We start from the raw sequence: 13633 nt of genomic DNA, 5'->3' as shown, positions 1-13633 counted from the left end.
CGTTTATGTGCTGTTTAATGCCATTCCTGATAGAATTATTTTTAACCTTAGTTTCTCATGTAAGTTATAGGATTTAATTGTTTTCCTGACATTGTTGCCTGGTTTAAAAAAAGGAAAACTTATAAAACCTCTTTTTCAAGCTTCAGGAAACTTTTTAAGAGCTGCGGTTTGGCTTGACTATACCAAACTTAATCTTAAAATATAAATTTTCCTTAAAACGGTAATTTATCTTTTCTAAAGCATCCAGTTGCTTTTTTTATAAGATTATTCATGCTGAAGCAATCAAGTGTTTCTTGGCTTCTCTTTTATACATAGTGTAAACTAAACAAACAAAAAACAGTTTATATAAAATAATTTATAATATAAATTTAACTTCATTTACTTATTTTTGTTGATTTACATCTGTTTTAGATACATGCACTGAAGGAAAACTTTTGGCTGAATTTTGAATTTTAAGCCTTTTATAAATTGATCTATTTATTTGTGATTTTTTTGGTACTGAGGGATTGCTATTATAAACTGATTAATATAATACCAGGAGTTTGACACTCAAAACCACTTAATTTGGTTTGTCATAAATTATTTTTAGCCTAATCAAAGTATTGTGGTGTTTTAAAATATTACAAGTAAAAAACATTGTGCATGTAGTTTTTAATTCATTTTGAGGAAATAAAATCAAATAAAAACAAATAATAGGCTACTTTTATTTTATAATTTAAATACATAATGAAACTAGAATACAATACAACTTTTATTAGATTAGCTAAAATAATAAAGCACATAAAAATGTATTTTTGCCTACAAAATATTTGGTAAAGATTAGATAATAAGATTAACTTAAAAGAGGACTTTTTTTTGAGTTTTGAGATCGTTACACAAAAAATATCTTTGTTTTCTTACTTAGTTTGTTAATTAATGATGCAATATGACGAAACATATAGTTTATCACACAAGCAAAAAGTGTCTTTTCAACCCTCGCTCATTTTTCAAGCAAAACTTGAGCTCAGGTTGAAAAGAGTCACTTTACTTACGCCCTAGTCATAAGATAAACTTAAATTTGGAAAACTTATCTTACACTTAATTTTGAGTGAACAAATCGCTAAGCATTAAAAAGATTAGAACTACATTTTTGTTTTTTCCCCCATTGAGTTTATAGGAAAAATAGGCTGGCTTAGTGTACCCAGGCTCCAACAAAAAATAAATCTAAAACATGAAAAATGTGCTCTAGTGACACACTTGTCATTCAGATAGCTTTACATGACTGTAAACATCAGATAAAACATTTATTGTGTTGGTGAGCTTGTCCAATGGTTGGTTCGGCCAGAGCCAAACTGTGGTGTGTGTTTCATCTTTAACTCATGTTCATGTTAGTTTTTTACAGTTCTCACATATTTGTTGTTGTTTCCATGGTAACTAAATTTTACGATTTTTTATGTAGGCCTACCACAGAAACTTGGGAAATCATATGAAAACTGTTTTGTGTTAAATTTAATACCGTACATACATTTTCTTAACCAAATCAAGTATTGTTATAATGTAATCATGCTTATACGCTTTAAAAATTTTAACCTGCAAAATAATCTAGTTAATTTAAACATTGGTTCTCAGTGCAAAAGAAATTTTAAGTATTTAAATAGAAACTAATCCACTTATTGTACTGTAACCATTCAGTTTGCTCAAACAATTAATTTGTTTAACTTCCTAATGCATTGGTTGTTTTGTGGGCACATAGTTATTGTAAAAATGAATAAACAGAAAAAACTGCACTCTGGAATATATTCCAAACTGCTCGACTAAGTGTTAAAAAAAGTTTACAAAAAAATAAATCCATTTTATTTGTTATCTAGATCACAAAACTGGCTGAAAGATCAATTTCGTTAGTTGAACAAAAAAACCCACCATTCAGTTTATGTAAAAATTTGAAACATTTGTCCAGTAACAATAAAAACAACAGTGCAACATTTTTGTTTGAGTTTTTGTAAACAATAAATTACTATCAGTTTTATTTCAGTGTACGCTAGATCTATATTTAAGTTCCAAAAATATCCATCACCAAATAAAAACAAAATTAGGGTTGAATACCTTTTCTAATTTACAGACCATATAAATACAAAAAGAAATAAAAACATAAAAAAACCCCAAAAGATACAACATCATTTTATTAATAACATATTTTATGTTTGTATTTTATGTAAATATATGTTGGAATCCTATTCCAGCGATTAATATTAAACTGTGTACATAAACTGACCAAAGTATTTGTAATTTTTACAGACACAAAATTAAAAAAAAAAATATAGATAATTTTAATAAGGAATTTAATTATTTTATTTTATTTTTATTATAATAATTTTAAATATTTAAAATATTTATTATTTATTTCATTTATAAAAAATCTTTTTTATTTATGTTTAATCAACCTGAAGTTTTACCTGAGGACCCAACATGTTGGTAAAATAGTTAAATAATACTTCCCTACTAATTGAAATTACTTTGAAACAGCTGTTGACTTTAACTTGACATATTCCACAGCCACTGTGATCGTGTTGGTAGTTGGTTGTTGGCGGCCGGCCAGCTGATTGGGTGGGGATTGTCTATTTGACACACTAACTGCATTCCCATCCCACAAAACACGTGTTAACCCTTCGCTCGACAACTCTCATACTGTTAATATTTCTCCTCTGCGTTTTTCATTGCATTTATTTTCATACATATTTTACCAGATGTAGAAGAATATGAAATTTGACCGGTTTTTCTTCTTTTAAGTAAACTATTTTTTACCCGGACAAAATATTAAATATACTAATACCATCCAAATAGTTAAGTTACAAAAGTAAAAAATATCCATGTTCGTATTACTGAAATTATGTAGTAGTGTGCTGTTTTAAAAACATAAATTTTTTTAGGAGGTAGTAATTTTAAATGTTAATTTTGTTATATAATAATTTGATTTGCTACCACACTAATTTATTATTTTGTGGTACCTACCGTGTATCTTAATTTGGTAAAGACAAGCTACTTTTTAATTATTCAAGCCCCTCTAAGGTTTGAGATTACACTTTTATAGTCTAATAATAGTTAAAAAAAAACAGTCCCTGGTTTGATCCTGAGAGTCTCTGGTATGTCCTGAGCTTTTTGATTGTTTAAAACCGGACCCGGCTGTCCTTGATCATTGGGTTTTAAATTAAAGAAATGATCTATTTTTTGCTTCACCGCTCATATTCGAGTTAAAATATGCTCATAGGTGACTTCCCCATGCCAATTGATAATGATAATGAAAAAATATATATTAAAAAAAAAATACTTATTTAAAAATATATATTTAAAACAAAATACTTATTAATACTTATTAATTAGCCTATGTGCAAAAAAATATTTAAAAAATGTACCTAACTCAATTTATAATGTAAATGAACATTTAGTATTCAGTATTATGTAAACTTGTAAATAATATTAAAACAGACTATATCACATCGTATTAAAATAAAATAATAAAAAAATATATTAATAGAACTGCAGCATTTGAATTATAGTCTTAAGTCAATGTTACTGTTTGTTTGGAATCCCAGAAATAAAATAATTTTATGTAAAACACTGTACTTAGGAAAATAATGTAAATCAAATTTTATACAAATACAGTAGCTAAGTAAGCTGAATATTTTTAAAATATAAGGCCTACCTAAACCTTGAACTATCTGTTTTATACTTTCATAGCCCTTTACAATATCCCTGTTCTAAATATTTATTTAGGTAGGCCTAATAAATAAATTGAGTAGGAGTAAAGGTAAGTTTCATTGTTGTACTTGAATTAATTTCATCGTGTTAGACCCAACCAGACTTTGTTTATGTTCATGTGGGCAAAGTGGAAGTGGACACAAGGGTCAATCAAGAGCAATCATGGCACCGTGCCAGCTGTTGTTAATCGCCACCGCCACCTGAATTGCACCAACACCACCTGATATTGATTAACCTCACTGCCAGCGTTATTTGTATTTGTCCACGGATTTGTTTTCTTCCTTTACATTCCCCTGCTGATACAGCAGCTTTTGTTGTTTCAGAGTCCTGTTATTAAAAACATTTTTGTATAATTTATCGTTGAAAAATTGTTTTAATTTGTTTTCAAACTTAAAATTTTTTGAAATTTTTAATATCAATTAACAAGACTAGATGAGTATTATAATTGTTTTACAAATAAATACTCAATATTGACACAATTTTATTACAATATTTTTGGTATTTTAATTTAATGTTTTTGTGTTGATAATTGAAATTTTAAAATTTGTACCGTATTGCCTTTGTTTTCAGTTCTATATGTTACTGTGTGTTGTTTTTTATTTATTATCTTATGTAACATTTTTGTTATCTTGGAAGTGAGTTTTATGATAATTTTTGTAAAGTTGATTTAAAGTGAAAATATTGAAAAAGTTTCACAGACTTGTATTAAACCCTGTTTAACGATGTTGTGGACCAATGGAACACACTTACACTTAATATTTCTATTTGATACCATGTATATAAGATACATTTACTTACTAATCATTTTAATTATTTATTTAGCCAATGCCTTCACTGTTATTGTTTGTTTTTATTGATTTGTCAAAGAAAATGAAAATAATAAATGTATAACTACTACAAAGCTATTATGATCAAAATTGTGATACCAGGGGCCCATTTCATAATAAAGTACAAACTAATATTATTAGTAAATCAGCTGATCGCCCAATGCAAATCTAATGGAAATTACAAGTTACAAGTTACAAGTTGTAACTTGTAACTTGTAGTTTATTATGAAAAGGGTCCCTGTTGGTATCTTATCAAAATGTAGAATTTAACTTTTATTATGTACACAAACATGTGTTTAGATAATCTAAACAAAATAAAATGTTATATCATAAATAAAGCATACTCCCTAAGTAGATTTCTCATCCTTATGGAAAAGCTGAAGCCAATTTTATTGTTAGTTCTGTCCGGTGCACTGTAGGGGTTGTGTTTTGTTTACAATTTGTTTCTTGTTATTTCAGTCATTTAAAACCTCGTTTTACCAAATGAAACGATCTAATTATATAAACAATAACTCATCCCCTAGTTATATAACCAAACAGTAAAGCACAAAATGAAATTAACCCTAAAATAATAAAAACCAAATCTTTTAAACACTAATGATCAGTGTCACCGGACATGAACTAGACACGAAAAACAAGCTTCAAAATTTACAATGCGATGAGAAGTCTACTTGTGTTGGTTAGTTGATGGTGATATCCATGAGATTAATATTAAAACTTTAAAAACACAAAGGTAGAGCCATTGAATTTATCAAAAATATTTTTTACTGAGCATCTACAACTAGTAAGAAACATGTGCCTTAAATTACGGCCTGTTAAGAACCTGTGCTTCAAACTTAATTGCAATCCATTTGTTACTTATAAATTTATGTTTTCTATTTTACCTAACCCGCCATGTTAAACTTCCCTATCCTAAGCGTGATGTATACAACTTCCTTACTTTTCGAGTGATGTAAAGTATCAAAAAACTCACTCGGTGATGTAATGAAACCCATTTAAATAACATTGAGTGGATAACTTAAAAAATATAACTCTATGGAGCCAACGACGTTTAACGCTAGAAATCAGCTGTGTGCTTGAATTTTATTGTTATGTTTTGAAAAATTTTCCTAACCTAACTTTTGTTTGTAACTGAACGTTACTGTTAGAAGATGAGTGAAATGGATAATGAAAAATATTGTTCGTAACCTCCTGTATATTGTCGGGTCAGGTAAAATCTTGTACGTTACACGTTACGCAAGAGCGTGTTTACATCACTTACTCGCTTCGCTCGTTGCACAACTTTCACCTGCGTGATGTAAAAACGCTCTTACTACACTTGTAATGTAAATAGCTATTATATAACAGTAGTGATTTTATATTTATAAACCAGCTGCCATGAATCATTGTTAAAAAAAAATAATCCTGTCAAACGTATCAGCTTTGTAAAATAAGCACTTTATTCATTCATATTCTTCAGTCATTATCGCCTTGTGCCTGAATAACCACAAACCTAATTTAGACTCAGATTTTGTATTTCATGATTATTAAATACCCGGTAAGGTAAAAATTATATATAGAAAAAATAAAATAAAATTCCAGCTGATTACTATTTAACTATCTATCTATATATTAATAGGCAAGCATGTTTCTTTAAAACCTTTTTTCTCAGCTCGTGTGCATCGCAGGGAAAATCTACGCATACTTTTAGAAAGATATTTGCCTGTAGATGTGCAGAATCCCTTTATAAATTAAAATAGGCTAAAAAATAAGCACAAAAAACGAATTTGAAAACTTCAAAAAATTAACATGGACCAACTGGGTTGCCATGATGGTGACGAAATAACAACAAAATGTAAACAGAAAATCAAAACAAATGGAAGAAATCCCAATCACATGTTTTATTTACAGTGTGGGGAGAAAATAGAGTAGTCTGTACATTAATTATTTTTGGTCGAGTTTCGACCACAGGACGACCACTAGTACTATTTGAACGATAAATGCATAACTTATTTGAATCAAAATAATTTATTAAATGCCAAATTATATGCATATAATATTTGTGCATAGCTATTTACAATTTTTGAATTTTTTTGTAATATGTTAGTTTGTTTGCTACACTATTCATCTCATCCCGACCTTCAATCAGCTTTTTTTTACCGGTACTTAAATTGATGGAGTTTTAAATTGCTAAATTACTTTTAGCTCATTAGATCAATTAAATAACTGATAGTGGGAGACAAAAATTGATATTGTTAAGAATTAAATGACATTTGAAGAAAGGTGAATTCCCAATTCAAGTGGGGAGGTGAACATTGTGGTTTGGGTAGAAGTTTAGCTGGCACAATGCCATCGAGAGTCTGTCATAACGTTTATCAGTTATTCTTTTCCTCGCTTACAACAGCGAAATTTTTCTAAATTAAACTCGGTTATTGCTAAATCTCTCACATAATTTTAGTAATTTCAGACTTTGTTTGATATAAGCTCTTGTTGAAGATAATTTCTTCATGCCAGTATAATTATTTAATAATTAAAACATTACGTAGGTACCTTTTATATCTGTTTTGGTTGTCATGGTATGATACGGTTGGACGTGACAATGGAAGTAAATAAAACACTTGTTGGTATAAAAAGTTTAGTTTGGCTTAGTTAACTATTGTCTCTTATTGTTTTTAACAATTTTGGTATACTACTTTAAAAGTAAACTGATTGATTAGGCTACTTAATTATAGGCCGAAACATTTTTCTTATAAAAAATATATATTTTATTCCTTAGATAAACATAAAAAAAGTTTCAAAAAGCTAGAAACTATCCTCAATTTGACAAATAACGTTTTATCAAAAAGTTATTCCGTCAAAAATAAAACTTGTCACTAAAACTTCAAACATTATTTTAGTTGGTAATAAATTTAATTGGGTGTGGGACTAATATTGCAACTAAACTAATAGTGAACTATTAGTGTTTGAACTAATAGTAAGGTCATTAATAAACATTAAATTGGTTTTGGCCTGTTTTCAAACCTCCTGCTATTAATTGAGGCACTGATCGAACCGGTTAAAAAGTTAGCCCATAAATTCTTATTATATTATTTAAATTAATTTACTTTCATAATTATATTTTTTTATTTTATTACTAACTGGTTTTTACTATAATATGTAATACTAGAGAACCCGTGCGGCTCAATGAGCCGCATAGTATGAAACATAACTCCGAGGAAAACGTTATGCTTAAGTTTGAATAATTCTAGTTACATCTTAGAGTTGTTTAAACCCTTGTTAGAAAGTAATTTTAAATATCTCTATTTGCATCGTAAAAGGTTGACCTAGGCCTAAATTATTTCTGCCCTCAGAACTTCTCTACTCTGATTTCTGAACTGATAACTTCTAATGAATGCTAAACGATCTGCTTCAATTCGAGTTAACATGTTACAATAAAGTTTTTCCAGCATTGAGAATTGAAGAAAACTGTTGCCTTACTGGATAGCCTGTGTTAAGTAATTTAAGTTTGGGTCATTTTATTTCTTTGATTTGAGACTTCCCTCTAATCAAACAAATGTTCTCCGTAGAGAATCCTGAAAAGTTAGGTGATATCAACCATTTCATGTAGGCCTACCCCATGTTTTACCCACAAACTCTGAGTTACCAACTGGACAGCCATAATCTGCTTTGAATAGGGTAAAGCAGCAACATCATTGAAAGTTGGTTAACATATTTTAACGTGTTGTCTGTCAGTCATAGTATGTGCCCCGCATCAGAACGTTCTCACGTTGTTCAGTGGAATTCTTCTTTTAATACCTGTCTCAAAGTTTTGAAAGTATGGATTCATATATCGAAATAGGTTGGATAACTCTTCAAGCTATAAGATTTAAATATCAATTTTCATTTTCTCTTTTTGAAATGCGTACATTATTTGCCTCTCCTGAATCATAAAAGTAAACTTGACTGAATATGAAAAACTTTAATATTTACTCCCAAAAAGCTAATGAGTTTCCTTTTATAAACAGCTGTTTTTGTTTTTAAATTTGTTCTGTGTATTTCTTATGGGAAAACCCCGACCTTTGAGAGGGTCTCACGCCCTTAAGAGTAGGAATTTTATAATTTTAAAACCTTATTGCAAAACTACATATTGAGACGAATCTGTTGACACCTTAAAAGTTAAAATTGGTCCACAAATAAGGGAGGAGTTGCGTTAACAAAAAACGGCTTCACGTATTATATATATAGATAGATAGATTTTACTATTAACTGGATTATAATCCTTGTTTTTTGTTAAATGCTTTAATGTGCTAGGATATTCATATCACAATCAAAGGTTCCGCACATCTAATCTAATGACTGTGTCAGCCGGCAGCGACGGGCAGTGGTGTCCCGATCGTCATCTCATACCTCAACGGTGTCAAGATGCCGCACGTTGTGGACGTGAGAGTGATGCTGATCAGAGTGTGCAGTACCATAGCTACTTGCGTGGCCGGTCTGGCGGGGGGCAAGGTAAAATGTCAATGCAAATCGTATTATTACATCATAAATGCAGAAATATGAATTTTTAAGATATAATTTCTTATCATTGGCTTTATTGTGTTGTTTGTAAAATACAGTTCTATCATTGGTTGGTTAAAAACGTTTTGTCCAGGTTTTAATATGTGAAAGACATCTCACTTATCTGGATGGCCTTTTTCCTTGAAAAGTAGAAATCTGACAAAAAGACTACATATGGCAAGCGTAGATGACATGTTATATTATCGATTCGATTATATCTCTTTACATTCCACTGTTTGTGTATCACCTCACTGGATTCCTGTTTAATTGTTAGTTTACCAAAGGTTCCAAAATAAACATAAAATGAGGTTACTAACCTGTCGTCAATCAGTCCTCTATTGTCTTTGATGACTATAGTTTCGGGGTTATAACCCCATTTTCAAATCTTCTCTTCAGTTGTCAAATGTCAAACATATTCTCTTGCGTAAGCCGTCGTCAAAATTACTTTACACATACACATAAACACACACGAAAACATTTATAAATACAAAGCATGTACATGCGCGTGAGGCCGGCCAAGGACAAAACCAGACTGCAGGGTTTGATAAGACTGTAGGTTAGCCGATGCCTACTTGATGGTGTTGACCTTGGGGGAGGGGAACCAGCTGTTTATCTCCTCTATTGTTCTGTAGTTTGGTCACTCTGTCAAATAAAATGTTTGATCCAAAATTTAACTTCTCGTTCAAAACATCATTTGGGGAATTTTTGATTGCCTTGTAAATTTCAAATGTTTCCAGAACGTTCATTTTATTACCTTTATTACATTTGTGTAATATCTCTAAATTATCTATGCAACTGTTGACATTGTGATTTTCGTTCATTAGGTGTTCTGCAAACTTAGATTTTTGTGTTTGCAATTTAGGCTTGGGAAGGTGTTCTACATACCTTTTCCTAAATGAACGACCTGATTGACCTATATATACCTTGGGACAATCGTTGCATGATAATCTGTACACGCCAGATGTTTCAAGACTGTTACTATTATCAGGAGGGGATGTGTTCAATTGTTGTTCTAATTTATTGGTAGTCTTACATGCCAGAATGATGTTTTGTTTTTTTAATTCATTTTTCAAAGTGAAATGTAGATTATTGCCAAACTCAATGGATACGAATTTAGAATTATGTTCATCTGGAGACTTTTTGTTCTTCTGTTTATTAATGATCTTATCTATAATGCTGCTTGAGTAACCATTATTTACTGCTATGTATTTTAGAATTGTGTATTCAATGTTGTAATCTTCTTGGGTCATTGGCACCTTTAAGAGTCTATTCACAAAACTATTATATGCGGCCATTTTATGAGATTGCGGATGATTTGAAGTGGCGTGAATAGTATGGTCGGTGGTTGTAGGTTTCCTGTAGATTCTGTATGTAAGTTTATTGTTGTTTTTTATTAATGATAGATCAAGGAAGTTGATGGAATGATTCTGTTCAGTCTCCAAGGTGAATTGCAAATTATTGTATATACTGTTCAAATAATTGTTGAACAAGTTTAACTGTCTCACATTTCCATTGAATAAAACAATAGTGTCGTCAACATACCTTTTATAGAATTTAATTTTATTAGCAAATTTGTTATTTTTGGAGAAAATATATTCATTTTCAAAATTGTTGAGGTCAATTTCTGAAAGAATACTAGACAGTGGAGAGCCCATAGCTAACCCTTCTTCCTGTAGATAGAATTTTCCGTTGAAGGAAAAGTAGTTTTGTTCCAAAACTATTTCAAGTAAACTAATTAACTCATTTATAGCATCGGCTTCAAGTTCAGAGTAAGTTAGCAGGTTGTTTTTTGTAATTTCAAGAGTTTTCTGAATTGGGATATTTGTGTACAGGTTTACTATGTCTAGTGAGGCTAAGGTGTGTCTATTTTCTATCTTCATATTTTTAGTAAAATCAATTAACTCTAGGCTATTTTTAAGACTGTGGTTGTTGTTCAATTTTATGTTGCTCCGAAGTATCCTGTCTAGTGTTTTTGATATTTTGTATGATGGTGCAGTGGTAAAATTTACTAATGGTCTCATCGGCATATGTTCTTTATGTATTTTAGGTAACCCCTTAAGTGCTGGTGCTTTAGGCTTAATCATTTTTAGGTGATTACACTTTTTCCCATCTAAAATGAAATGTGATTTATTCATTGCGTTTTTTAAGGCAGTCTGGAATTTCTCTGTGGGATCATTAGGAATTTCTTTTATGTTATTGTCTCGTAAAAAACGTAACACCTTTTCATTATATTCCAAAGATTCCATTATCACAACAGTTTGTCCTTTATCTGCCTTAGTGATTATGCAATCATTAGTTACTAGCTTTTCTTTTTTTGCTTTTATAAGTTTAATTTCAATTTTTTGAGAATTATTTTTATGTTTCTTACCATCTAAAATAGATTTTATTTTCTTATCTATTACATATCTCACATAATTTCTGGAGTTTTCGTCATTGATGGAACAAATTGCAATCTCAGCATTTAGTATTTCAGATATCAAGTTTTTGTTCCAATTTCCACCTGATAAACTATGTTTGAGTCCTTTGTTTAGAATGCTCATTTCGTCGTCAGTAAAAACGACATCTGTGTAGTTTTTAACTCTTGGGTAAAATTGGTGATTTATTAAAAACTGTTCAATGGGCTTAGCTTGTTGTTCAATTAATCTATCTAATTTCTTTTTCTGGGTTTTCTTTTTCTGTTAAACTTGTTCAACAATTATTTGAACAGTATATACAATAATTTGCAATTCACCTTGGAGACTGAACAGAATCATTCCATCAACTTCCTTGATCTATCATTAATAAAAAACAACAATAAACTTACATACAGAATCTACAGGAAACCTACAACCACCGACCATACTATTCACGCCACTTCAAATCATCCGCAATCTCATAAAATGGCCACATATAATAGTTTTGTGAATAGACTCTTAAAGGTGCCAATGACCCAAGAAGATTACAACATTGAATACACAATTCTAAAATACATAGCAGTAAATAATGGTTACTCAAGCAGCATTATAGATAAGATCATTAATAAACAGAAGAACAAAAAGTCTCCAGATGAACATAATTCTAAATTCGTATCCATTGAGTTTGGCAATAATCTACATTTCACTTTGAAAAATGAATTAAAAAAACAAAACATCATTCTGGCATGTAAGACTACCAATAAATTAGAACAACAATTGAACATATCCCCTCCTGATAATAGTAACAGTCTTGAAACATCTGGCGTGTACAGATTATCATGCAACGATTGTCCCAAGGTATATATAGGTCAATCAGGTCGTTCATTTAGGAAAAGGTATGTAGAACACCTTCCCAAGCCTAAATTGCAAACACAAAAATCTAAGTTTGCAGAACACCTAATGAACGAAAATCACAATGTCAACAGTTGCATAGATAATTTAGAGATATTACACAAATGTAATAAAGGTAATAAAATGAACGTTCTGGAAACATTTGAAATTTACAAGGCAATCAAAAATTCCCCAAATGATGTTTTGAACGAGAAGTTAAATTTTGGATCAAACATTTTATTTGACAGAGTGACCAAACTACAGAACAATAGAGGAGATAAACAGCTGGTTCCCCTCCCCCAAGGTCAACACCATCAAGTAGGCATCGGCTAACCTACAGTCTTATCAAACCCTGCAGTCTGGTTTTGTCCTTGGCCGGCCTCACGCGCATGTACATGCTTTGTATTTATAAATGTTTTCGTGTGTGTTTTTGTGTATGTGTAAAGTAATTTTGACGACGGCTTACACAAGAGAATATGTTTGACATTTGACAACTGAAGAGAAGATTTGAAAATGGGGTTATAACCCCGAAACTATAGTCATCAAAGACAATAGAGGACTGATTGACGACAGGTTAGTAACCTCATTTTATGTCAATAGATCAATCCTGGAGGCAAATTATGTATAAATTCCAAAATAAAGCATAGAACTATTACTTTATAAATGTAAAATAGAATATTGGCCTTAACATCTCCACTGATTAAGTATTGTGAAATCATCTAGCGCTATGTTTTTATACAAAAGAGTTTTGTAAGTTTGAGTGTACTTTGTCATGGTAGATTTTAGTCAAATTTGTTGTTCGACAAAATTTTGTTCATTCGAGTTTAGCCTGGTTGTTATTTTGTTGGTTAAACATTTCTGTGCCTGCTAGTAAACCAATGTGTGACTCAGAATGAGTATAAAGTCAGCCTGAGTTAAAGTTAGGTCCTGTTGGACTGAATGAAGAATCTTTATCAAGTACCTGTAAATTCTCTTATCTAAGATTGTGATTTTGTTTTGTCGTAGGAAGGTCCCATGATCCACACAGGAGCTATCGTAGGAGGATCTCTCGCCACTCTGAGAGTCCCAGGCTTCAGTTGTGCCGACTCGGTATTTCACTTCTTCCGTGAGGATCATGAGAAGCGGGACTTTGTGGCCGGAGGATCTGCCGCTGGGGTCGCTGCGGCGTTTGGGGCTCCCGTCGGTGAGTGATTCTTTGTTTCTCGTTTGTTTATTAGGTCAACACCGTTAGTACAGTAGAATCCTGATAACAATACTCTCATAGTTATTATA

At 31.0% G+C, this 13633-nt stretch overlaps 1 protein-coding gene across 5 annotated transcripts in view; it reads left to right on the top strand.

Annotated features, from left to right (window-relative positions):
- Positions 1-13633, top strand: part of LOC129000244 (H(+)/Cl(-) exchange transporter 7-like) — a 59994-nt gene that overhangs the window by 18764 nt on the left and 27597 nt on the right. For all 5 annotated transcript variants that reach the window (XR_008491351.1, XM_054427202.1, XM_054427200.1 and 2 more), the window contains 2 exons: positions 8886-9029; positions 13367-13544. Coding sequence is in view for 4 of the 5 variants with exons in the window: in XM_054427202.1 (XP_054283177.1) it covers positions 8886-9029; positions 13367-13544 (322 nt within the window). In the remaining variant the exon portion in view is untranslated. The remainder of the gene's footprint in view (positions 1-8885; positions 9030-13366; positions 13545-13633) is intronic.

This window comes from Macrosteles quadrilineatus, unplaced genomic scaffold (genome assembly GCF_028750875.1).
Source record: "Macrosteles quadrilineatus isolate MER2022 unplaced genomic scaffold, UCM_ALF_1.0 Scaffold_8__2_contigs__length_117827958, whole genome shotgun sequence".
NCBI lineage: Eukaryota > Metazoa > Arthropoda > Insecta > Hemiptera > Cicadellidae > Macrosteles > Macrosteles quadrilineatus.
This window is presented reverse-complemented; position numbering and strand designations above follow the sequence as displayed.